The sequence below is a fragment of the Mus caroli genome, chromosome 12, assembly GCF_900094665.2.
Source record: "Mus caroli chromosome 12, CAROLI_EIJ_v1.1, whole genome shotgun sequence".
NCBI classification, from domain to species: domain Eukaryota; kingdom Metazoa; phylum Chordata; class Mammalia; order Rodentia; family Muridae; genus Mus; species Mus caroli.
The window spans coordinates 94732625-94756575 of record NC_034581.1 but is presented as its reverse complement, the minus strand read 5'-3'; the positions used below and the strand labels follow the sequence as shown (position 1 = coordinate 94756575).

The 23951-nt window shown below is 48.7% G+C and overlaps 2 protein-coding genes across 3 annotated transcripts in view; one reads left to right on the top strand and one right to left on the bottom strand.

The window, feature by feature from the left end:
- Positions 1–13979, top strand: part of Nrde2 (NRDE-2, necessary for RNA interference, domain containing) — a 35070-nt gene extending 21091 nt beyond the window's left edge. For both annotated transcript variants that reach the window (XM_021178982.2, XM_021178981.2), the window contains exons 8-14: positions 1706–1826; positions 5065–5240; positions 7088–7474; positions 8179–9104; positions 10017–10155; positions 13153–13224; positions 13698–13979. In XM_021178982.2, the coding sequence (XP_021034641.1) occupies positions 1706–1826; positions 5065–5240; positions 7088–7474; positions 8179–9104; positions 10017–10155; positions 13153–13224; positions 13698–13823 (1947 nt within the window). In that variant the 3' untranslated portion in view covers positions 13824–13979. The remainder of the gene's footprint in view (positions 1–1705; positions 1827–5064; positions 5241–7087; positions 7475–8178; positions 9105–10016; positions 10156–13152; positions 13225–13697) is intronic.
- Positions 13980–16048: 2069 nt separating this feature from the next.
- Positions 16049–23951, bottom strand: part of Psmc1 (proteasome 26S subunit, ATPase 1) — a 13979-nt gene continuing 6076 nt past the window's right edge. Inside the window, exons 5-9 of the mRNA XM_029484400.1 lie at positions 23824–23950; positions 22940–23036; positions 19580–19921; positions 18585–18739; positions 16049–16363 (exon numbers count right to left, since the gene is read on the bottom strand). Of these exons, the coding sequence (XP_029340260.1) occupies positions 16229–16363; positions 18585–18739; positions 19580–19921; positions 22940–23036; positions 23824–23950 (856 nt within the window). The 3' untranslated portion in view covers positions 16049–16228. The remainder of the gene's footprint in view (positions 16364–18584; positions 18740–19579; positions 19922–22939; positions 23037–23823; position 23951) is intronic.

The following is a 23951-nucleotide window of genomic DNA, read 5'->3' as shown; positions in this document are numbered from 1 at the left end:
GCTGGCCTCGAACTCAGAAATCCACCTGCCTCTGCCTCCCGAGTGCTGGGATTAAAGGAGTGCGCCACCACGCCCGGCTTAGTTAGCTTTTATAGAGAGCAATTTTAAAATGTGCTGTGATGTTTTAAGTCTACATTATGCTTCAGGGGTAACTTGGGAACTGTGGTGAGGGTCTGAATTCTTCTCTCACCCCTCTGCTGAATGATGTGAACAGTGCGGTGGGCACAGCACTGTGCCTGATGGTGATGTTTCAAGGATCCCTGCTCTGCTCTGTTAGAGCCCCAAGCCATGGTATGGAGATGTTAAATCCCAGCTGCACAGTTCCCTAAGCGTCTGCAAGCCGGCACACAGAGAACTACCTGTTCAGCAGTGTTCTGCATTTCCTGTCTAGCTGAGAGATACCATCACCATAAACATGGGACAAAACAGGCAGAGGCTGCTACACTGGTCTGTTTCAGGTTATAAACACATACCACACTCTTAAAAAAGTCAGCCTTTGCTTGAGTGCACTTTTTGTTTATTTTTGGCAGTACTGGGGATTGAACCCAGGCCCTTTATACTTGGTAGGCATTGAGTTATTTGTTTAATTTAATTAATTAATTTATCTATTTATATATTTTGTTTTTTTGAGACAGGGTTTCTCTGTATAGCCCTGGCTGATCCTGGAACTCACTCTGTAGACCAGGCTGGCCTCGAACTCAGAAATCTGCCTGCCTCTGCCTCCCAAGTGCTGGGATTAAAGGCGTGCGCTACCACTACCCCGGTATTTGTTTATTTTTAAGTCACTGCTTCAGAAGCCCATCTGTAGTCTTTCCATCCCATTTCCCGCAGGTGACTGGCACTCATATGCTCTCTAAGCCTAATGCGCCCGGCCCTGTGACTCAGGATCCACCCTGCAGCTGTCAGCCTGTGGTGTGCTCCCCAGAAACCTGCTTGCCCTCCAAAGGTTCCTTTAGAGTTTTCATTAGAGAAGATGGCTCCTTCTGGAAATCCTGTTGCTGGTCGATAATCAGATCAATAAGTCAGTCCCTGCCCAGTGCTATGTCTGCTCTGTTCCTGGGAATGACTGCCTGCCTGCAAGCTGCTTCCATACACTGCTGCTCTCAAGTCCAGGCGACACCAGGGCCTGGCCTCCAGATTCACTTTGTATGGCTTTGTCCCACAGGTACCCTCCTTCCACTCAGCTGTGCCAAAGGCATCTATTGAGTTCCTGCTGTGTGCTGAGCTAGATCTTAACATTAAGCAGTTAATTAAGATGTGATTGTCCCTCCAAGAGCTCAGTCTGTCCCGCTGAAAATTTGAATTCCCATTCTCTCCAATGTCCTGAAAACAACATGACTTCAGGGGTCAGGTGGTGGGTCAGGTGGCGTGAGTGGGGCCAGCAGTGGTTAGACCGCACAAGCAGGGTGAGGACTGGGAAGTGCTTTCCTACCCAACTGCAGGCTCTTGTCACCAAACCTTGAGCAGCCTTTCATATGCTGATCTAAGGAGTCACCGTGCTCTGCTCACACTTTAGAGCTGTACACCAAGGCAGGGGTGGAGTGATGGGGCCCATTTGGAGGCCGCCTGCCGAAATAACTCCTCTGTTTGCCGTGTGTGCCTTTGAACATTGGTTGTATGGTATTTCAGGGATCCTGTGGTCCAGAGACGCACTTGGGAGCTTTGTTGTGGTTGGTCTAATTTCTGTCCTTTAAACCTGAACCAGGTGGAATTCTTTGAGCCCTTCTGGGACAGCGGAGAGCCACGCGTTGGGGAGAAGGGAGCCCGAGGCTGGCGGGCATGGATGCACCAACAGGAGCGAGGTGGCTGGGTGCTTGTCACCCCAGGTAAGTGCTTCAGAGGGCAAGGGTGTGCCTTCTCTTCTGGGGCTGGGTTTTCCCACTTCATGATTGTTTCTCATGCTTAGTGAGGTGGCTTAGGAGCGCTGCAAGCGTCAGAGGGTCAGGATTTAATCAGGCGCTGGACCGCCAAGCTCTGAGCTCCCACTCCCAGCATGCAGCAGCATTCCAAGCACCTGAGGGTCTGAGGCCTCCAGAGGGAGAAGGGCTTTTCTCTTTTCTTTCTTTCTTTCTTTCTTTCTTTCTTTCTTTCTTTCTTTCTTTCTTTCTTTCTTTCTTTCTTTCTTTCTTCCTTCCTTCNTCTTTCTTTCTTTCTTTCTTTCTTTCTTTCTTTCTTTCTTTCTTTCTTTCTTCCTTCCTTCCTTCCTTCCTTCCTTCCTTCCTTTTCTTCCTTTTCTTCCTTTTCTTCCTTTTCTTCCTTTTCTTCCTTTTCTTTCTTTCTTTCTTTCTTTCTTTCTTTCTTTCTTTCTTTCTTTCTTTCACAGACTTTCTTGGTTCAATAATAAACTGCAAAGAAAACGTTAAGCATCACTCCGGGAGCGTCAATGTCGATGTGAAAGCCACTCTTAGAGACAAGGGCTTTTCTGAGTTGCTTCTCAAGTGGCTGGAGTGTCGCCAGCTCCTACTTCCCATTCTTCTGGGTGTAGATTTAAGGTAGTCTTTGGTCAGTGTTCACACTAGCAAAGTTTGACAAATTTCTTGCCTCTTAAGGAACAAAGAGGCAACTAGCTTCACAGTTGTCATTCTGTTCGACACCAAAGTGCTTTCTAGGTTTATACCCGTAACAGAGCCAGCCAGTAGGAAAACAGGCAGACTTCTGGCTCCCAGTCTCTTAGCCATAGTTCCAGGAGCAAAAAGAGGGCAGGCCTCAGTGGAAAAGGTGCTTGGTCAGACACCAGCCAGAGCTGGGCAAGACAGCATGAGGTGGGAACCTTGCTTTCCACTTAAATTGTTAGCACTTTGCTTTTTAGTTTCAAAGCACTTGTAGATGTGTATGTACCTGGAAAACAGGTACAGAGAGTGATAGTGTGTCCTGTCCAGAGTGGACTCAGATTTCACCAGTCTTTGTTCCTGTGTGTGTCTGTGTCTGTGTGTACATATGTGCATGTACGTGTGTGTGTGTGTGTACACGTTTGTGTGTGTGTGTTTGTGTATGAGTGTGCATATATGGATGTATCTCTGTGTGTGCTTGTGTCTGTGTGTGTACCAGACAGTTTCATCAGCTTTGGTGCTGCTGTGAACATGGGTGTGCCATGACTGAGCCCACTTTGTCTTCTCCCTCACAGTGATGATAGATCGATTTCATCACAGCAAGGCTTTGGGTTTTTTTTTTGTTTGTTTGTTTGTGTTGGGTTTTTTTGCCACTGTTTTTAGCCGCAACCATCCTTCCCTTTTCATAGTTACTGAACACGGGGATCGGTTTTGCTATATAATATTATAAATGGAATCATCGTTTGTGTGTGCATGTGATAGATGCATGTGTGTGTGTAGGTATGAATAGGTGGTGTGTGTGTGAACATGTGTGGGAGCCTCTGTTGCTTCCACCTTGTTTTAGAGACAAAGTTTGCCACGGGATTTAGAGCATCTCACTTTGTCTAGACTCATTGGCCGGCAAGCCCCAGGATCTTCCTCCTCTCCTCCCGGATCCCATTGATGGTGTTACAGTTGTACACTGCCATACCTGGGTGCTGGTGACACGCACTTAGCAAGCACTTTACCCTCTGAGCTGTCTCCCCAGCTGCTGCACAACTTAAAAAATAGTTGCAAAATAAAATATAAAATTCACCATGGTAACTACAAAGAACGCATTTCAGTGATGTGCCTGTACACAGTGCACAGCCGTTGCTGGCGGCCATCTCTGGACCTTTGCATTTTCCAGCTGAACTAGTCTCGGTTACCATCATCCCTGCCTCCGAGTCCTCTCCTCCTCTGGCAACTACAGTTCTACAGCATGTATCAGTTGATGACTTTAGGAACCTCCTGGAAGAGGAGCCACATACTTGTCCCTGTGTAGCTGGCTTCTTCCGCTTCCTGTGATGTCGTTGGGAGTCGCCTGTGCCAGAGCATGTTCTAGAATCTCCTTTCCTCTCGAGTTTGTATAGTGTTTCCCTGCATGGGGACCTTGGATGCACGCTTGGGCAGTTGTGAGCTGTGACCCTCAGTGTGCCATGACCGAGTGAGTCCACTTTGAGCCCTTTAAGGTGCACATTTAGAGGTAGGGCTGCCCAGTCATGCCCTATCATTCTGTGAGCTGCCATCTTGTCCTTTACAGCTGCTGACACCGTTTTATGTTGTTGCTCCCCGGTCCTCCTCCTCCACCTCCTCGGCATCCCTGCTCTGTGATGTGTAGGGTGACTTTACTCATTTAGCTCAAGTCTCTGAACTTATTGTTGCTTGTGCCAGGGGTTTGTTCATTTTATGTTGAGCATCAGTGTGTGGTCTAGGTAAGCCACAGTCTGTAATCCTCCCCTCTGACATCAAGGCTGCTTTGTTTCTGGCTGTGGTGAGCAGAGCTGCCCTGAGCGTGGATGCACAGGCTTTGTTGTTTGCTTGTGTGCGCGCGCGTGTGCATGTGTGTACGTGTGTGCACTTCAGCCTTCACCTTTCTGCAGTGGTGGGTGCCAGCTAGTGTTATAAGAAACCACCAAACTCGTTCTGGGTGTGGTCACTGCATTTTTCTATGCCCTGAAAATACTTGGCTTTGCAGGCAACTGAGATTTCTTTCTTCTTCACTATTACATGTTCAGACTTGGAACCCAGTGAAATAAATGGTTGGATACCCTAAATTAACAGTTTTTAAATTAAACTGTAATGATAAGTCATAATTATAAGGCCCCTGTCTAAAAATCAGGTGTGTTAGCCAGTGTGGTTATTAAATTCCATTTATTAAAAAAATGATGTTCAAAATAATTACCTCTAGCTGTCTATTCTTAAAGTGCATTAAAATGAAATGAAATTAAGAATTCAGTGAGTCACATGTAGGTGGTGGCAACTTTAGCGCAGATAGTGTTTTTATCATTTCAGGAAGTTCTTTTGGGCAGTAATGATCTAGAAATCTATTCCCTTTGTCTGCTTCTTTTTCTCTGGGACTCTCCTTGAGCCAGGGAGGCAGCCTGGGCGATCTCTCTCTGTGTCACGTGCCCACATGGTGCTGGCACAGAAGGTGACAGTAGTGGTGATGGATTGATTTTCTGCTCCAGTGAACTGGTGTCTCATTATTATCTAGATGAGGATGATGAGGAGCCAGAAGAGGAGGACCAGGAGATAAAAGACAAGACCCTGCCCAGGTGGCAGATCTGGCTTGCTGTTGAGCGTTCTCGAGACCAGAGGCACTGGCGTCCCTGGCGCCCTGATAAGACCAAGAAGCAAACGGAGGAAGATTGTGAGGACCCTGAGAGACAGGCATGTACCCTGCCCTCCCCACTGTGTGTGTGCGCGTGTGTTCATGATACCCAGAAGAGAGCATCAAGTATCCTCCCCTCCCCTCTTATTCTCCACCTACTCCTCTGAGGCAGGATCTCTCCCTGAACCCAGGGCTCTTGAATTTTAGGCTAGGCTGGAAGCCAGCAAGCCCCAGTGATCCTATGTCTCTACCCTTCTTGGATCTGGGGTTACAGGCATGTGCAAGGCTACCATCTTGTTAAGTAGATGCTGAGAGATCTGAACAATGGGTCTCAAGGTTTTGAACCCCAGAGCCATCTCCAGCCCTGGCCCAGGCATGACGGATGGAGAAGGAGCTAGTGTTGGTACATCACTTACCTCATTAACTGATTTGACACTGCTGCTCCGTTTAGTGTCTACTATCTCGAGGTTTTAAATAAGGGAAGATGTGTTGTTTTGTTTGTTTGCTTATTGTTGTATTGAGGCTGTGTAGTCCAAGCTGGCCTTGAGCTCATGATCCTTCCGTCTTTAGTCTCCTGAGTGCTGGCTGGGATTACAGGTGTGTGCCACTACACTGACTTAAGAATTTTGATGCCCAGAATTGATCCCGTTTTATAAGATACCAGCTCCTTGTTTGGCTTGTGATGCCATGTGCATGTAGATAAGAGATTTCCTCAGTGGATGAGGCTCTTGTGCGCTTCCCTGCAGGCGAGGTGCTTTGCAGGGCGCGTTGCCTCTTGCTCGTTGCTTGCCACTTTTGCCTACGTGCTGTTCTGTGGCCTCTGCTCAGATAGTGAGAGCTGGTGGGTGCTGAAAGGATGTCTGATCTTGGAGCATGGAGTCTGTACTGGCAGCGTTTGAGGTGCAAGGAGTGGTCAGACTGCAGTTAGAATGGAGAGTATGGGTGGACCAGAAGCAACCTCCCATGAAACTTCAGCAGGCCTTTGTGAGCAGCAGAGAGGCTGGGAGGTCCCAGTCCTTCCCTGGATGAAGTTACTGAATGTCTTAAAGGAGGATCATTGCTTGGGTGTTTAGGATGTTATAGCGTTCACAGTTGAGCTGATTTCTGGAGCAGACTGTCTGAGTAACTTCCTGTCACTTTGCATTTTCTCTAATCGAAGCCCAAGGGAGAAAAGCTTTCTGATGAATTAATGGTCCCGTGTGTTGAGTCCTGGGCAGCCCAGTGTGACTGTGCTTGAGCTTGTGGCCTCTGTGAGAGGCAAAGAAAGCCGTCAGCGTGACAGCATCTCGAGAGGACAGTGTCCGAGCCTGTGTGCTTTCAAGCAGCAGTGTGAAGTCGCATTTACAGAGATGTAATGCTCCTGTGAGCATTTACAGCCAGCACCGTGCTTTTAACTGCACTTTACACAGTCTGTTGCTTCTGTTGTCTTCTTCTTAACCATGCTCCTGTTTACCTGTGTTTGGGCTGTTTCCATTTTCTGAAGCAGCTTTCTAGAAAGGAGCTACGAACAGTAGGTCTCCCACCCTAGCATCAAAAGTCTTTGTAGCTGTTCTCTGCCAGCGTAGCTGTGAAGTTGTTTGCTTTCTAAAGTGAACATGGGCCTAGGTCTTCTCTAAGTCCTGCAGGTTGCTTTGGAAGCTGTTGGCTTCAGCCTGTTGCTCCTTCCTCCTTCCCAGTGTTTCCTGGGGGTGTGTGAGTGCTAATGGCCTCTCCAGGCTCCAAGCTTGCTATCCTCCAGCTGCCCGCGTTGGCTTGGGAGGCCTTCTGAGTTTTAGTGTTGGAGGAAACCTAGCTAAAACCTAGCTACTGTCTATTTGCAGCTTACTTTACCGGTGTTGAATTGGTACTGTGTGCTCAGACCTGAGAGCCCCTGTGTCTCAGCGGCTCTGTCTCGTCTTGCTTGCAGGTGCTGTTTGATGATATTGGGCAATCTTTGATCAGACTTTCCAGCCCAGACCTTCAGTTCCAGCTCATCGAGGCCTTTCTGCAGTTCCTAGGCGTGCCTTCCGGCTTCCTGCCCCCAGCCTCCTGCCTTTACCTGGCCATGGACGAGAGCAGCATCTTTGAGAGTGAACTTTATGATGAAAAGCCCCTGACTTACTTCAACCCTTCCTTTTCGGGCATTAGCTGTGTCGGCTCCATGGAACAGTTGGGTTGCCCTCGCTGGACCAAAGGCCACAACCGAGAGGGCGAGGAGTTTGTCCGCAATGTCTTCCACCTGGTGCTGCCTTTGTTCGCAGGCAAGCAGAAGTCCCAGCTCTGCCTCTCGTGGTTACGGTATGAGATTGCAAAGGTAACTGGAGCTGCCTCCTCCCTCACTGCACCTCAGTGTCTCCCCCAAATGCACCCGTGTGTCCTCCTCACAAAGCTCCCTCCTTCAGTTGACACTGGCAGTCACTTCAGATGTGGAGGAACAGCAGACAGGTAGGAGACAGTCCCGTGCTTGGTGGCCAGAGCTGTCCTGTCTGTTGTCTGTGATTATCCGGGCACTTAGTGCCAAGAGGCAGCATCCACTTAAGCAGGGTTAGAGGATCTAGGGCCTCTTAGGATAGCAAATAAGCTACTTACCCTATCTATGCTCTGTAGCTGTCGGCTCAGGGCTCCCAGTCACTGCTCTGCCCTCTGCTGGCCAGGATTAGTACTGACTTCTCTTCGATATGTGGTCTCAATTCTTTTTTTTTTTTTTTTAATTTGTCCTTTGGTAATTTCATACACGAATAGAATGTATTTAGATCATATGTTTAGTTTCCATGTCCCCATTTCATGTCTTCTCACAGCATACTGACAAGTTTGAAAAGTGTTATTGACAAGTGATTGAGTGATCAGAAATGTGGGAAAGAGATGTGGGGTTAGGGTATGTGTCACCATGTCCCGCCCTCAACGAGCTCTTGCCTTTGGACAAGAAAAGTGTGGCCATCTCTTTGCAGGTGCCGCCTTGGCCTGACAGACAAAGGGAGTGTTTGGGGAACCAGACTTGTTCTTTTCTTTCTACTATAGGTCATTTGGTGTCTACACACTAAAAAGAAGCGATTAAAGTCTCAGGGAAAGAACTGCAAAAAACTAGCCAAGAATCTCCTTAAGGAGCCAGAAAACCGCAACAACTTCTGCCTCTGGAAGCAGTATGCACACCTGGAGTGGTTGCTCGGTAACACAGAGGATGCCAGGAAAGTGTTTGACACAGCACTCAGCATGGCAGGCAGCAGCGAGCTGAAGGACCGTGAACTCTGCGAGCTCAGTCTGCTCTATGCTGGGCTGGAGATGGAACTGTCGCCGGACTCGAGAGGAGCCACCACAGGCCGAGCGGTCCACATATTAACACGGCTGACGGAGAGCAGTCCCTACGGGCCCTACACGGGGCAGGTCTCGTCCACCCAGGTGCTGAAAGCTCGGAGGGCTTACGAGCTCGCACTGCAGGACTGCCTGGGCCAGAGCTGTGCCTCCAGCCCAGCTCCCACAGAGGCCTTGGACTGCCTGGGTAGCTTGGTCCGATGCTTTATGCTCTTCCAATATTTGACTGTGGGCATTGATGCTGCTGTGCAGATATATGGAAGGGTGTTTGCCAAGCTGAAGGGCTCTGCTCGCTTAGAAGACCCAGGGCCAGAGGACAGCACCAGCTCCCAGAGTTTGACCAATGTCCTTGAGGCTGTCACCATGATGCACACAAGCCTGCTGCGATTCCACATGAACGTTTGTGTTTACCCTCTGGCTCCACTCCGAGAGACCCTCTCAGATGCTTTAAAGCTGTATCCGGGCAACCAGGTTCTTTGGAGGGCTTATGTGCAGATTCAGAACAAGTCCCACAGTGCTAACAAGACCAGAAGGTTCTTTGACACAGTCACGAGGTCTGCCCAACATTTGGAGCCTTGGCTATTTGCAATCGAAGCTGAGAAGCTGAGGAAAAAGCTGGTGGAATCTGTTCAGAGGTAATTACTGGCAGTCTCCTGCATGGGCTTCACAGACCTTAAAGGAAGGGTTGCTGTGTTTGCAGCCCCTTGCCAGGTCTCAGGCATGGCCCAGGCTCTGCCACACCTGGTGTGACTGCTCTAGCCATGACAGTGAAGGACGGAAGAGTGAATCAGACCTTAGGAAGTGGCTACACCTGACTGGTTTCTGGTGTGTCTGAGGGGCTGTAATGAGAGCCTTGTGCTGTCAGGTGTAGACTGTAGAGGCTCTGATGCAGGTACCCGTTCTGCTACTTGTCACCTGGGTGATTTGGGGCAAGCACTTCATTTCCCCTCCTGTCAAATGTGTTTGCGGAAGAACGGACTTCCTGGGGTTTCCTCTCAGGTCCCCCAGTGGCTGCGAGCCTCCCTCTGTCAGCCTCCCTGAGAACGGCCTCCTGCTTCCCATGCCTCCTTTGACAGCTTGTTACAGCTGAAGGCTAGTGGTCATCTGGGGACCATGTCAGCGTAGGAATCGTTGTTCCTTCTGGGCTGTTTGCTTTGCATCACATCAGTGAAATCCTGATAAATTGAGTGATACTTTATTTTGCTTGGTTTTTGTCTCTTTCAGTGATATTTATTCACTTGATCTGAGTCTTGTCCATTGTAAATTGAAAGACCTTTTCTTTCCCAAGGGAGGCCTTCCTTTCTGATTAATGGGGTTGTGTGTGGTTCCTGGGCAGGGTCAGCATAGCGAAGAAACACATTCTTGGCCAGTGCCTTTGCTTATGCCATACCTATACTGGCTGCCGGCATGCTCACCCCTGAGGGACAGAACCCCCCTGAAAAGCGGATCCAGATGCCGCTGCCTTTCGCCATTGCTGAAGTATGTCTTTCCGCTGTGCTGTCGGGCACAGAACTTGTCTTAGAATGACCTGAGTTCTTTCCTTGCAGGGTAGGCGGCAGAGAGGTCCATGCAACAATCCCCGAGACTGGCCTTACGCATCGGATCAGAGCTTTGTTTGAAAATGCGATTCGGAGCGACAAGGGCAACCAGTGCCCCCTACTGTGGAGGATGTATTTGAATTTTTTGGTAAGAAAAAAATGTGGACTCTGGTTTTGCTTTGTTAAAGCCCCATGTCTAAATTTGTAAGTAGACAAAACTGCAGTTGTCTGTAGCCACTGCCTGGGAAGCACGGCCGTATTCCCCCCCTCCCTTGGGGGCATTGGTTCATTTTTATGTGAACCTGATTGAGCAGTGTCTCCTCTTTCAGGATGTTTGGAAGAAAGAAATACAAGAGTAATTACTGGCTTTCTCTGCATTGACCTCGTTAAACTAGTGACTTGGGAAATGGCCCAGGAGCTTTTAGTTCAGAGAAGCTGACATTCTTGCTATTCTCTTCACAAGAACTTCCTGGTCTTGATTCAGCATAAGGTTCGGTCAGGAATGTGAAATTTTGAGTAGGATGTGTAGGTCATCAGTTCTAGCAAGCCAGGCCCTGGGGTCAGTCTCTAGCACCACTAGAGAGGAAGGCAGAGGAAGACAGTCTGGCCTGGTTCTTAGGAGCCATGTGGGTGCCTTCCCTGATCTCCACACCAGCCCCGTCTGTACTGAAGGCCTGAGGGACCCAGAGGACGTGTTCCCCAGTTCAGCTCTTGGTGCATGGGGCAAACAGGCACATGCTTAGGTGCACATGCCTAGGTCTGGGCTGCTGCCTGCAGTCATTTTTGTGTGAGTGCTCGCGCGCGTGTGTGTAGGTGTGTGCATGTACATGTGGAGGCCAAAATGTCAACCTTGGGCACCACTCCTTGGGTGTATTTCACTGTTTGTTTGTTTTGAAATAGGGTCTTTCACACGGCTTAGAATTTACCAGCAGGCTAGGCCGGCTTATCAGAGATCCCTAGGGCCTTGCCTGTCTCTGCCTCCCAGTGTTGTGCTAACAGCTCTGTGCTACCACACTTGCTTTGTGGGTTTGTTTGTTTTTCACTCATGTTCTGGGGAACTTGGTGCTTATATGACAGCGTTTTACCAGCTGCACTGTGTCCCCAGCACTTAGAGGAATTCTTTCGAGCCGGAAGCCTAGGTTTATGGCTGAATTCCATGCAGAACAGAGGGTTGCATGGGGAGATGGTATTTATGGTGTGTCCTGATTTGACTGCCTGGCAGCCTGGTACAGCTAACAGGAAACTGGCTTTAGTCAGTCTCTTTCCCCTTGTGTCTCAACCTTTCTAAGCATAAAAACGAGCCTTAGAGCAGAGTGGGATACTTGTCTGTTTATCAGCTTCATGTCCCAAGTGTTTAGATGGACACAGGGAAAGGTCAGATGACAGTGCTTTGACTGGGCCTGCAGGGAGCTGGATATGCGTGGGCTGGATACAAAAAACTACTGTTGGTTTGAAAAGAAAGGTCTGGGCCCTTAAGGAGTTTGTATTTTTGATGAGGTGGTGTTAAAACCAAGGATTAATTAGAGCAGTGACTTGCCTGGCAGTTCCTGAGGCATCTGAGTGGGCTCCTAGCACTTTTGTTAATTAACTACAGTTGAGAGAGAAAGAGAGAGAGAGAGAGAGAGAGAGAGAGAGAGAGACAGAGAGACAGAGAAGCAAGCTCCCTTGCTCCAGGGTGAGGTGTGGGCTGAAGTGTCAGAGGACAGGAAAGAGCGGCTGTCGGGGAGGGTGGCTTGCTTGAGTCCTCTGTATGGTGTGCATGCATGCTGCATGCTAGCATGCTTACTTTTTCCTTGCAGAAATGTTGAGCGTTAAGCCCCATTGTTGGTTGGCCAGAGAAGGAAAAGGAATCAGACAGCAGTTAGGTTTCCTCCTTAGGCTGACCTTTGTCGGGTGGCAGCCTCAGTGTGAGGGGACCTCCTAGCTGTTAACTGTGTGTGCACATCAGCACTTTGAGCCAAGCTGGTGGCGATGTTGAGACAATGGCAGCTTCCTCCAAGACTCTGGCCGTAGCCAGGCGGTGGTGGCGCACGCCTTTAATCCCAGCACTCGGGAGGCAGAGCCAGGCGGATTTCTGAGTTCAAGGGCAGCCTGGTCTACAAAGTGAGTTCCAGGACAGCTAGGACTATACAGAGAAACCCTGTCTCAAAAAACAAAAAAAAAAAAAAAAAAAAAAGAGAGACTCTGGCCGTGTACTTACACAGTATGGAAAGGACATTTAAGTAGATATAAGCCAGTCAGCCGTTATGGGACCAGATATGCACAGTGGAGGAAGTCCCATTCCATAAAAGGGGGCTGCGGTATTTCTCGGTTATCACTGTTAGACTTTCTTTACCCCCTTGTAATTGCTGTTGATGTGTTGGCCACTCAGATCTTAGGCCGTTTTTAGAAAGGCCTTCCTTTTCAGGGCTAGGAGAAAACTCACTACACACTGAGTACTGAGTGTCCTCCTTCCCTCTCTACACCTTCTTCCTCTCACCCATGCTCTGCCCATCTTTTCCTCTCCTCCCCATGCCCCTCCTTCCCTCTTAAGCAGAGGCAGACGGAAGCATCTGAGAAGCATAGGAGCATCACGGCCATGCTGCAGCCTAGGCAGCAGCTGTGCACACTGCTATCGGCTGCCTCTAGACTCTGACGGCAAGGTTTACTCTTAATAAGTAATGGGCAGATTTGCCTTTTGATTTTTACTTATTCACTGTCTTGAGACAGGCTGGCTTAGGATTTGTTATCCTCCTGCCTCAGCCTCCCCAGATGTTTGTCATGTAATGCCTCTCAGAGAAACGATGTAACTGGTACCCAGGGGATCCCAGCTTCTTAACTCTCTGAAGATAATGTTCTTAAAATAGAAGATGACTTTCCATGTGCCAGGTCCTCAGCCTCACCTCATGAACATCTCACCCCAAGCACTCTCACTGACACCCAGGGATGATAGTGTCATAAAGGGGACACAGGAAGTTAACAGCATCGTGTGATCTAACACGGCTGAGCCCGGGTGTTGTCTGCCACTGGGAACCATCCCCCTGCTTGCCAAGATGGTGTCAGCGCACATGCAGGCTGGCTTCCCGTGTCTCAGGGCAGGCGTAGATAGTACCTTAGTAGCCTTGGCTTCCCTGCCTCCATCGCTCACGCTAATCTCTTAACTCAGGTTTCCTTAGGAAACAAAGAAAGAAGCAAAGGCGTGTTCTACAAGGCCCTCCAGAGCTGTCCTTGGGCAAAGGTAAGCTTTAAATACAGTGCTTGTTGTCTTCAACTTCCCAAGGACCTTCCTGCCAGCCTCTGCCTAGCAGGGTTAGGGTGTGTGGCTTGGCAGGGCAGTACCCTCTTCCAAAGCCTTTTCCTCAGCACCGTCCCCACAGCACCAAAGCTCCTTGTGACTTCCTGTAGCAGTCGATGGTGTTCCGTGGGTGAGCTGCTTCCCAGCATCCCCTGCAGTGCCCAGATGCCCATGTCCTACCCAGACCAAGAGGTGTTGGGAAACCAAACGGTCACGGCAGTGCCTGCTGACCCTGCTGGCCAAATAGAGAGAGGGCTTCACTCTCTTTATGCCATTCACAGCTTTTCCCTGGGCATTGCAGAGCTGCCCGAGCTCGTCCCAGCAGGACCGAGACTTGATGGGACTCACTGGGACTTTACTCCATCTTGGGACTCTTTGATGCTTCCAGCCATTGTTGGTCTTCTCTTTGCCCACAGGTGCTATACATGGACGCCATGGAGTATTTCCCAGACGAGCTGCAGGAGATCCTGGACGTGATGACCGAGAAGGAGCTCCGTGTGCGCCTGCCCCTTGAGGAGCTGGAGCTGCTGCTGGAGGATTAGTGCACAGCCAGGCCTGGGCCAGCCTGCAGATCCCGGAGCCGTGGCTGTGCAGGCTTCACTGTCCTGCTGGGGTTGGACGTATTGACTTACATATTATATATGTGATCTCTATGTACAAGTGGAGTCGTGCCAGTGATAAACCTTTTGTGGTTGCCATGTGTGCAGCTTCTTATTTCCCCCGCTCAGCCCCTCCCACTGCATGTGTCCATGCTCCTGGAGTCACAGGTCTGGCCACTTGCCTTTGAGATCCCCCTTTCCCTAGGCTGATAAGCAGAGATGTGTGTCGTTCTCTCCCTTCCAGCCCAGAAGATGCTTACTCAGCATTGCCTGTCTTGGGTTATAGGTGTGGCAAGTTTTTAATCATTGCTCTGATGACACCTGACTTTGGACCAGGAGCATCCACAGGGCCTTCATTGGAGCCTGGTGTTCCTGTGCTCAGTACTGTGTGGAAGGAAACCCTTGGGCAGGACACCAGCGCCCTCTGCAGGAACCTTGCTGGTGACCTTAGAGCAGGGTCTGAACCACAGTCACAACTGTTCCCAACAACAGACCTCAGCCTGGTGTTTTGAGAATGCAGTCAGTTTTTGCTGAGGGAGAGCTCTGTAACACAGCCTGTTCCACTGTTGTTAGCTTGGCTAGAAGGGACTGTCGGCTTGCCTGTATTCACAGCAGGAATGCCTGCAGGCATTGCAGAGCTTTTTTCTGGATGTTTTGAAACAGGGTGGCCTTGAACTCTTGCTTCTCTTGAACTTGCCTCCTGGGTGTTAATACTCAAATGTATTTCTGTTTATGCTGAGGTTTAGACACAAGGCCTTATGCTGTCCTGTGGACGTCTCACCTTTTGTCTATGTACATGTTTTTTATAGTTTTTGGTTATGAGCCTAGCCTTTAACAGCTGAGCCATCTCTCCAGCCCTATGAACACGTACGTTTCTTACCCTTGGTCTCTGATACTCCACACTCCAAGCCAGGTGGCCACCTCCGGGCTGAATTTCCATGCTGTGCAGCTTCTCATGGAGGCCATATCTCTATACAAGCAGACTGTCTACACTGCACAGGCTACCAATGAGTAGATATCCTTGGGTAGATACACTCTTCCCCATCCCCAAGATAGTAGCCACACCCTAGGCCTGGAACCTGTGAATAACCTATAGAAGGTTAGTCAAGGATGCTGTCAAATTCTTATGGTCTAAGCAGAGGCAGAAGGAACATGGAGAATTTAATGCCAGCCTGACCTATACAGTCAGTCTGGACTACACATGACACCTGGGCTCCATATGAAGATCTTAATGACAAAAGTGAAGGGGGAAGGCTGTCCTGAGGTATCTGAGTAGACGCAATCTTGTCAGGAGACTCTTGGAAGGTGAAAAGGGAAAGTAGGAAGTGAAGGGGCTCACTGGAAGACTGGAAGCGGGAGAAGACAGGACTCAAAAGCTTGACAATTCTTCTGACTTGAAGATGGAGGGTGGTGGGGTGCAGGAGTCAGGGTGGCCTCTACAAGCTGGGAAAGGCCCTCAGCCAACACTGACCTCAGTCCATGGCTACAAGGAGCTGAATTCTGCCAGCACAGACCTCAAGGAAAACTGATTTTTCTCTTGAGTATCCAGCAAGGAGCACAGCGTAGCTTTCTGAATGCTCTTGACCTATACACTAAGATGCATTTGTACTTAAGACATGTTGGCAATAGGAGAGGGATATGCCTTCTCTCCATAGGCCACCTGCCTCCTTGTGGCTTTAAGGAACCATAGGCATGGCTGGGATAGGATTCTATACCGACCCCTCATGGATCTCAGCCTCTTGGGAACATGAACTACCCATTCTGATACAGGACCCTCCCATCTGCTGCAGGGAGCTGTAGGCGTGCAGCCACAGACCAGCTGTCAAAGTGCACGCTTGTTCTGGCTACCTTTTGTCAACTTGGCAAAGCTACAATCATTTGGGAAGATGGAACTTTAACTGAGAAAATGCCTCTATCAGACTGGCCTATAGGCAAGTCTCTGGGATTTTCTTAATAAATGATTTATGTGGGAGGGCCCAGCCTAGCACGAGGGGTGCCACCCCAGGCAGGTGGTTGCCTGGACAGCAGACAGCAAGCCGGGAAGTGATTCCAGCACAGCTCCTGCCTCAGTTCCTTTCTCCAGGCTCCTGCCGACCTCCATCACGGTAAGCTGAGAGAAAATGAACTCTCCCCCCCAAGCCCCGAATTGTTTTTTATCATGGTACTCATTACAGTGCTAGAAAGCAAACCAGGCCATCCTTTATTGGGAGTAGAGAGCAGCACGGCACAGTGACCAACAACAGATGGAGGCACAGCGTCCTCCACGATACGGGCTTTCTGCTGGCAAACCTGAACTGGAGAATGGGTTCCTGGGGGCAGCTCCCATCCCTGAAGACGACTGTGGGCCACTAGAGATACAGCCCCTCAGGGGTACCTTCTTGTTTTTTATAAAGAACATTCTCTTTAGATTTTTTGAAGTCTTCATTTGTTACTTTCATTCTGCGTTCCCGCAAGGCCATCAAGCCAGCTTCTGTACAGATTGCCTGGAAGACAGAACAGTGTGAGTCAGTCGGGTGTGGTGCCAGAAGCCTTTAATCCCAGGCAGAGGCAGGTCAGCTGCAGAGCAAGGACAGTCAGGGCTACAAAGAGAAACCCTGTCTAGAAAGAAAGAAAGAAAGAAAAAAAGAACAGTATGTTCAGACTGAAACACTTATTTTTAACTTAAGGAATTCAGAGAGATATTTTGAAATAAAGTATAAGACAGACTAAACACAAATTGCTCATTTGGGAACGGTTATTTTTTAAATGTCTCATGTATCATAATTTCTGAGGATCCAAGATGCATAAACTGGGAAGACTATAAGGGGGGAAGACTGGACCGGAGATCTGGGATTCTGCACTGTCCCAGGTTCTAGCCAGTCACTTAATTCTTGTAGCTTCACTTTCATTTAAAATACCTTTCTTACTTTCTCTCCTTCTTATTTATTTATTTATTTATTTATTTATTTATTTATTTATTTATTTATTTATTTATTTGGTTTTTCGAGACAGGGTTTCTCTGTGCAGTCCTGGCTGTCCTGGAACTCACTCTGTAGACCAGGCTGGCCTCGAACTCAGAAATCCGCCTGCTTCTGCCTCCCGAGTGCTGGGATTAAAAGCGTGCGCCACCACTGCCCGGCCTGCACATGTTTGTGTGAGGGCGTTGGGTCCTCTGGAACTGGAGTTACAGACAATAGCTATGAGCAGCCATGTGGGTGCTGGGCACTGAAACTGGGTCCTCTGAAGAGCAGCCAGTGCTCTTAACTCTAGTCCCCTTATTAAAAAGTGATATGCCAAAAGGCAGAGGTGAGTGTATGTCCATTTAATTTACTTATAGTCAGAGCACAGACTACTGCAGTAAATATGCTGACATACAGGAATTTTGCAGAGGTCTGAGTTTGGTTCCTGGGAACCCATTTCAGGTTCACAACGGTCTATAACTCAAGCTCCAGGGAATCTGATGCCTCCTTCTTTTTTTTTTTTTGGTTTTTGAGACAGGGTTTCTCTGTGTAGCCCTGGCTGTCCTGGCACTCACTTTGTAGACCAGGCTGGCCTCGAACTCAGAAATCCGCCTGCCTCAGCCTCCCGAGTGCTGGGATTAAAGGCATGCGCCACCACGCCCGGCTAGCCTCCTTCTTTCCTTCTTTCCGGTAGCTATATTCCCATGCATAGTCCCACATGAAAATGCTCATTTACATATAATTATAAGTTAAAAATTAGAGCCCGGTGGTCCCAGGACTTGAGAGGCAGAGGCAAGTCTCAAAGTTCGAGGCTACCCTGGTCTACAGAGTGAGTTACAGGACAGCTAAAGCTACACAAAGAAACCCTGTCTTAAAAAACAAACAAGACAAAACAAAAAATTAAAAATTAAACCTAAAAATAAACAAAATAACAAGACTAAAATACTACAAGCCTGGCACTAAAAGCTGTTAAGGAAATGGCCATCAGACTGCTTACTTTAAATGGCTCAACCAAAAGGTAGGTGTGCATGAGGACAGGAAATGGTTAGCCATTTAAATTTAGGTGATGGGCATGTGGGTGTACATATCCTGGTGATGGAACTTTTCTGAACTCTTAAAAAATTTTAAAGAAAAGTTGGTGTAGTACAATTAATTTTCAATTAAAAAAAGAAAACTATCCTAAGCTAGTTCTGTAGGACCGATGCCAGTGACCTTAGCAACCGGTGCAGGCGCTGGTCTGGAGACAGTGTGTGCTGCTTCTACCTAACCAGGGCACCACGCTGGGGAAGCCCCTGCTCCTTGAAGGAAGGAGGCTGCACCAGTCACTGCTCACAGGCCTTGATATAAAGAGCTGGGAAAACGTATCAATTCACATTTGCAACACCACCAACAGGTAAAAATGAGTATAGCCTATCAACACAGGGTGGGAAGAAGAGAGACTCCGGGGACTGCCCAGCAGATGCGTCCCGACAGGGGACAAAGGCAAAGTCTCACTTTCCCAAGCAGGTCACCCAGGCCTTGCACAGGAGGTGGAAGAGTGAATGTCAGTAACTGATCCTTGTGGCTTCACAGGTCATTTACTTCATAAATTAATGCATTAAATGACTTCAAATACAAAGCAAATTTTCATTTGGATGTTCTGTTAGTGGCACATGGATGGTTGTAAAACCCAGGGATCCACACTCTCAGCCTAACTGCCACTCCTAGAGTTTGCAGTCTTTCTAACAGCCCAAATGTTCAGAGGCAAGCACACCCAGGCACTCACCTTGATGTCGGCCCCAGAGAGGTCATCCTTTGCCATGATCAAGTCATCCAAGGTTACGTCATCAGCCAGTGTCATCCTGCTCGTGTGAATCTGGAAGATCCGCTTCTTGGTCTTCTCATCAGGCAGCGGGAACTCGATCTTCCTGTCAATGCGGCCTGCAGGTACACAGCTTTCAGCCACTTCCATCCAGACCCACCCTCTGCCCGCTCAGAGCCTTAGTCCACCCCCACGGGGGTGCTTTAGTTAGATGCTGTGGGGATGACACCTAAACCCTAAAAGTGAACACTCATTTCTGTGCTCTGTGAGTATCTACATCTGTGCTCACCCCACTCAAACCCCCTGCTCTGCTACCTTCTGGGCTAAGCACAAGGAGATCTTGAATGGCGTTAGGGACCAAGAGCAAGCCTACCATACAAACATTACAGAGCATGGCTTCTAGTGCTACCTGAATGTAATCATGGATCATGGCCCATGAATCTTTTCTTCAGGGTAAAAACCCAGTGTTCTAGGCTAAAAAGGAAACTGAGTAACGGGAGGAAGAGATCACAGTACAAAGCTAGAACGAGAAGGGCCAAGCCACACAGTGTCACTCTCCTAGCTGGAGCTCAGGGAGAAGCCTTGAACTCCTCTGAGTGTGTGTGGAGGTGTGTGTGGTATGCTCGAGCACCCATCACCTTGTTTTTTGAGATCAGTGTCTCTCCAGTATCACAAAGACTAGCAAGCCCCACTATCTGTCCCTACCTCCCCAGTACTAGGAGCACAACCACACTCCATCATATCCACCTTTCATATGTCAGTTTGTCAGACAAATTCAGGCCTTTGTGCCCAAAGACAGGTGCTTTCCTAATTAGGCCGTCTCTCCAATCAAGATGGTTTTGGTAAATTATACTGCACAGCAGTGTTTGCCAGTGTGTGTACTGTTATATAGCAACCCCAACGCGCACTTCAAACACAAACCCATTAATTTTCCATGAGATAACAGAAGGAAACTTGACCTGGCCTGATAAGTGCTGGGTCCAAAGTTTCTATTCGGTTTGTGGCCATGATAACTTTTACATCTCCCCTCGAATCAAATCCATCCAACTGGTTCAACAGTTCCAACATTGTTCGTTGAATTTCTCTCTCACCTCCAGAGTTTGAATCATATCTTTNGGTCCCAATGGCGTCGATCTCATCAATGAACACGATGGACGGCGCATGCTCCTCAGCGACCCGGAAGAGCTCCCGAACAAGTTTGGGCCCATCACCTAGGTACTTCTGGATAAGCTCTGAGCCAACCACGCGCAAGAAAGTGGCTGAAGTCTGGTTCGCTACTGCTTTGGCCAATAGAGTTTTACCTATTTTGGGTAAAAAGAATAAGACAAGAAGAAAACCATGTAACTGCTGTTAGGAGCACCCCATCCCAGTGGATGGACACTAACAATGACAACACACCGCAGCTGTCTGTTCCTCTGCTCTTCCAATCTAACAACATACTCTGAGCTCTTCTAAAAGTCATCATGATGACGTCAGCAATACCTTTACTTGTTATTTTTTTCTCATAAAAATCATTATATATGTGTGTGTTGTGCCTGTGTGTGGGGGCATGAGCCGCGGAGCACCTGTGGAGGACAGAAGACAGCCTGGCGCAAGCACCTCCCTTCCTCTACCTTCAATGGGGTCTGAAGATCAAACCCAGGTTGCCAGGCTTGTGACAGACACCATTATCACTGAGACATTTTGTGAGCCCTACCTGGTTATTTTCACACCCTGAGCCCAAAGTATCATCCAAAACAGCATCCAAAACAAAACTCCCATCTGGGAGTCGCAGATCAGATGTCCTGCATCCCAGATATTTACATGACAATTCATAACAGTAGCAAAACTACAGTTGTAAAGTAGCAATAAAAATAACTTTATCACACTAGCAAGATTTTGCTGAAAGGACCCAGATATAGCTCTCTCTTGTGAAACTATGCCGGGGCCAAACAAACACAGAAGTGGATGCTCACTGTCAGCTATTGGATGGATCACAGGGCNCNCAATGGAGNAGCTAGAGAAAGTANCCAAGGAGCTAAAGGGATCTGCANCCCTATAGNTGGAANAACANNATGAACTAACCAGTACCCCGGAGCTCTTGTCTCTAGCTGCATATGTATCGAAAGATGGCCTAGTCGGCCATCACTGCAAAGAGAGGCCCATTGGACACACAAACTTTATATGCCCCAGTGCAGGGGAATGCCAGGGCCAAAAGAATGGGAATGGGAGGGTAGGGAAGTTGGGGGGGGGGGTATGTTGGACTTTTGGGATAGCATTGGAAATGTAATTGAGGAAAATATGTAATAAAAAAAATAAATAAATAAAAATAACTTTATCATGCGAGGGTCACCTATATTAGAGGGTCACAGCATTAGGAGACCCAGTCGCCATATTTACCTATAGAAAGAACCACTCTGCACTAGCAATACAATGACCTGGTTTTCTGAAAGGGAGCTTTCTTGGATCCATTTTAAGTTGCATATTAAATTAACTTAATGCAAGCAGACATGGCGCTACACATCTAGAATCCAGCATTTGGGAGGTGGAGGAGGAGGAGGATTAGAAGTTGAAGGGCATCCTGAGCTAGACAGTGAATTCAAAGCCAGAGTGGCCGTCATGAGGACCTGTATCAAAACTAATGAAGGAATGAACAAATACAAAAATTAATCTGACTTATCCAACCCAGTATTAGAAAACCAAATCAACTCCCATTGAGCCATTAATAATAAAATATTTTCTGGGAATGCTAGGTTTGACCCCAGGACACAAAGCAGCTTCCACCACGGCCACCGCAGGGCAGTACTGCGTAGGCTTGTGGGTTGTCAGAATACTGCAAGCAGGACCAGTTGACAGAGCCCGAAGACAAGAGCTGGGACGCTAAGATGACGTCTCAGACTGGGCAGTCCCTTCCCAGGGAGGGAATTCCTTTCATGGATCTCCAATAGTGATTCTTTTTCATTAGTTAATATGAGTACATTATCGCTCTCTTCAGACACACCAGGAGAAGGCACCAGATCCCACTACAGAGGTTGTGAGCCACCATGTGGTTGCTGGGAATTGAACTCAGGACCTTTGGAAGACCAGTTAGTGCTCTTAACCACTGAGCCATCTCTCCAGCCCTTCAAGTAGTGTTTCTAACACTGCTCTATCACTGGTATTTTTCTTTCAGGTTCAGGTTGCATGTGCGCGCACACACACACACACACACACACACACACACACACACCATGTACAGTGAATTCAGCTTGGGAGCTCTGAACAACGCTGATGCCTGCCCAGCTGCAGAGACCAGCCTTTAACATAGGCAGTCACCAAAGAGTACTCAGCTCAAGAGTTTTAGAGTTGTTAAAACCTTCACCCCTTTAAAAGTGAATGAGGGCTGGGTGTCAGCTCAGGACGCAGAGGGAGAGCTAGGGAATGGCAGAGGCTAAGCTTTGTGACACAATGCTCTGCTTGGTCACAGAACAGCAGCAGGTAGAAAGCCTCAGAAGGTAATAGTATTCCAGGCAGACCAACTCGGGATGTAAAGACGGGGTCGGGCCCTTTAGGACAATGAGACCTTAGTGTCTGGGAGCCAAGGAAAGCAGCTGGGTTACTTCAAGCGCCACAGGGAATCACTGAACAAGCCTCCGACTCTGACAGGCCTGTCCACCCAGCACTGCAGTGCCCACACCTCATGAGATGCACACTGGTGGGGCAGGACAGTGCTGCAGCTCCAGCCATTACCAGCTCAAAGCCAAGAGCTCTGTGGCCCTGGGCTCATCACCGGCCTCTCTGCGGCTTTAATTCCCACTGAGATAAAGCAGAGTGGTTTCTAGCTTCAGGTTCCTTGGGGAAGATACTTCTCAGTCTCTTAATAGCTCTCAACACAGGTCAGGAGGAACTCAGCATCAGTTCAGCTTAGGACAACTGTTGTACTGTAATGTTAAATGTGTTTTTATCATCATCCCACAGTATTTACTTAGTACTACTGCACAGTAAATGGACCTGGTCCACCACCTCAGAATAACTCTGAATGCCATCTCCACACTGGACTGAGGCTTAGCCGTGCTGCAGATGAATGCATGCGTGCCTTTGAGGCTGGGACAAGCCGCAGCACTATACAGAGCTCTCAAGGTGATGTCACTGTACTCGGTCAGCCAAGGTTAAGATCTTGCTTTGTGTGTGTATGGGGGTGGTGTGGGTTTGCTGGACCCAGCCCATGGCTTTGTGTTCTACCTCTTCCTCCCCAGCCCAGCTCCAGCTCCAGAGTTGAGCTAAGCGACTGTGGCGCCTTCCATTTTGCCAATGCTGCTGGAGACAGGAGTGGAGTGCCTACAGTGTTCAGCTTGACGTACCTGTTCCTGGCGGACCGTAGAGAATGACCCCCTTAGGGGGCTTTATCCCCATCTCCTCGTAATACTCAGGGTGGGTAAGCGGGAGCTCCACAGACTCCTACAGAGAAGAAAGACTTGGTGAAAGGAAAGTTTAACTGCGGTCGTTAGCACTGCCTGACATGAAAATACGTTGTTTTCCACCAAGACAAACAGAAAGCTCACTCTTCAGAACCTCTACTTGGGGTGGGAGACGCTGAAGAGGGCAGGCGTCTCACTGAGTTTTCATAGCAACTCCCTTCCTAAGCCACGCCCAGCTTCCCCTTTCCTTTCCAGAAGTCAGCCTTGAGCAACACTTAAGCTACTCTGGAGCAAAATAAAACTGAAGGAAGCTAACACTCACTCTCTTTGGAGTAGCCTAGAAAGAGGACCTGGACAGACTTCCTGCCAGCTGGTCCTACTGTCACTAGGGATCCTACGCTCTGTGCCGAGGTCCAGCTGAGAGGTCAGCAGAGGAGACCTTTGGCAGTTCTGACTGACTTCCCTATGGGTGAGAGACAGACAGCAGGCACACAGCCACAGGCTCCAGGACCACTCAGGAACAGGGAACCTGGCCTAGGCCCTAGGACGTGTGTGCTGAGTAAGTACCCAACAGCACAAATCAGCACAGCTGGGACCGTCACATTTCCACCTAATACTGAGTCAACATTAAATATGCAAAGTGTGAAAAGACTACAGGACCGGCACACAATTTAGTGATTCTAGTTCTCACAGCACTGAGCACATAAAGATCCATAGCTAGAATTGCTCAATAAAGAAAAACAAATGTGGAAGTCAACTCCAAGCATCCAATCAGGACAGCTGTAAGAAACCAGAACTCTGGAAACCCAGGCCCGGCCCCACCTTACCTTAATTTCTTGGATCTGGTTGTCCAGTCCCCCGATATCTGCGTAGGTCTCCTGGGGGGCCTTTTCCACCTTCATCACTGTGACCAGGGGATCCGTGTCATCCATTAGCACCCCTATCACAGCGTGCA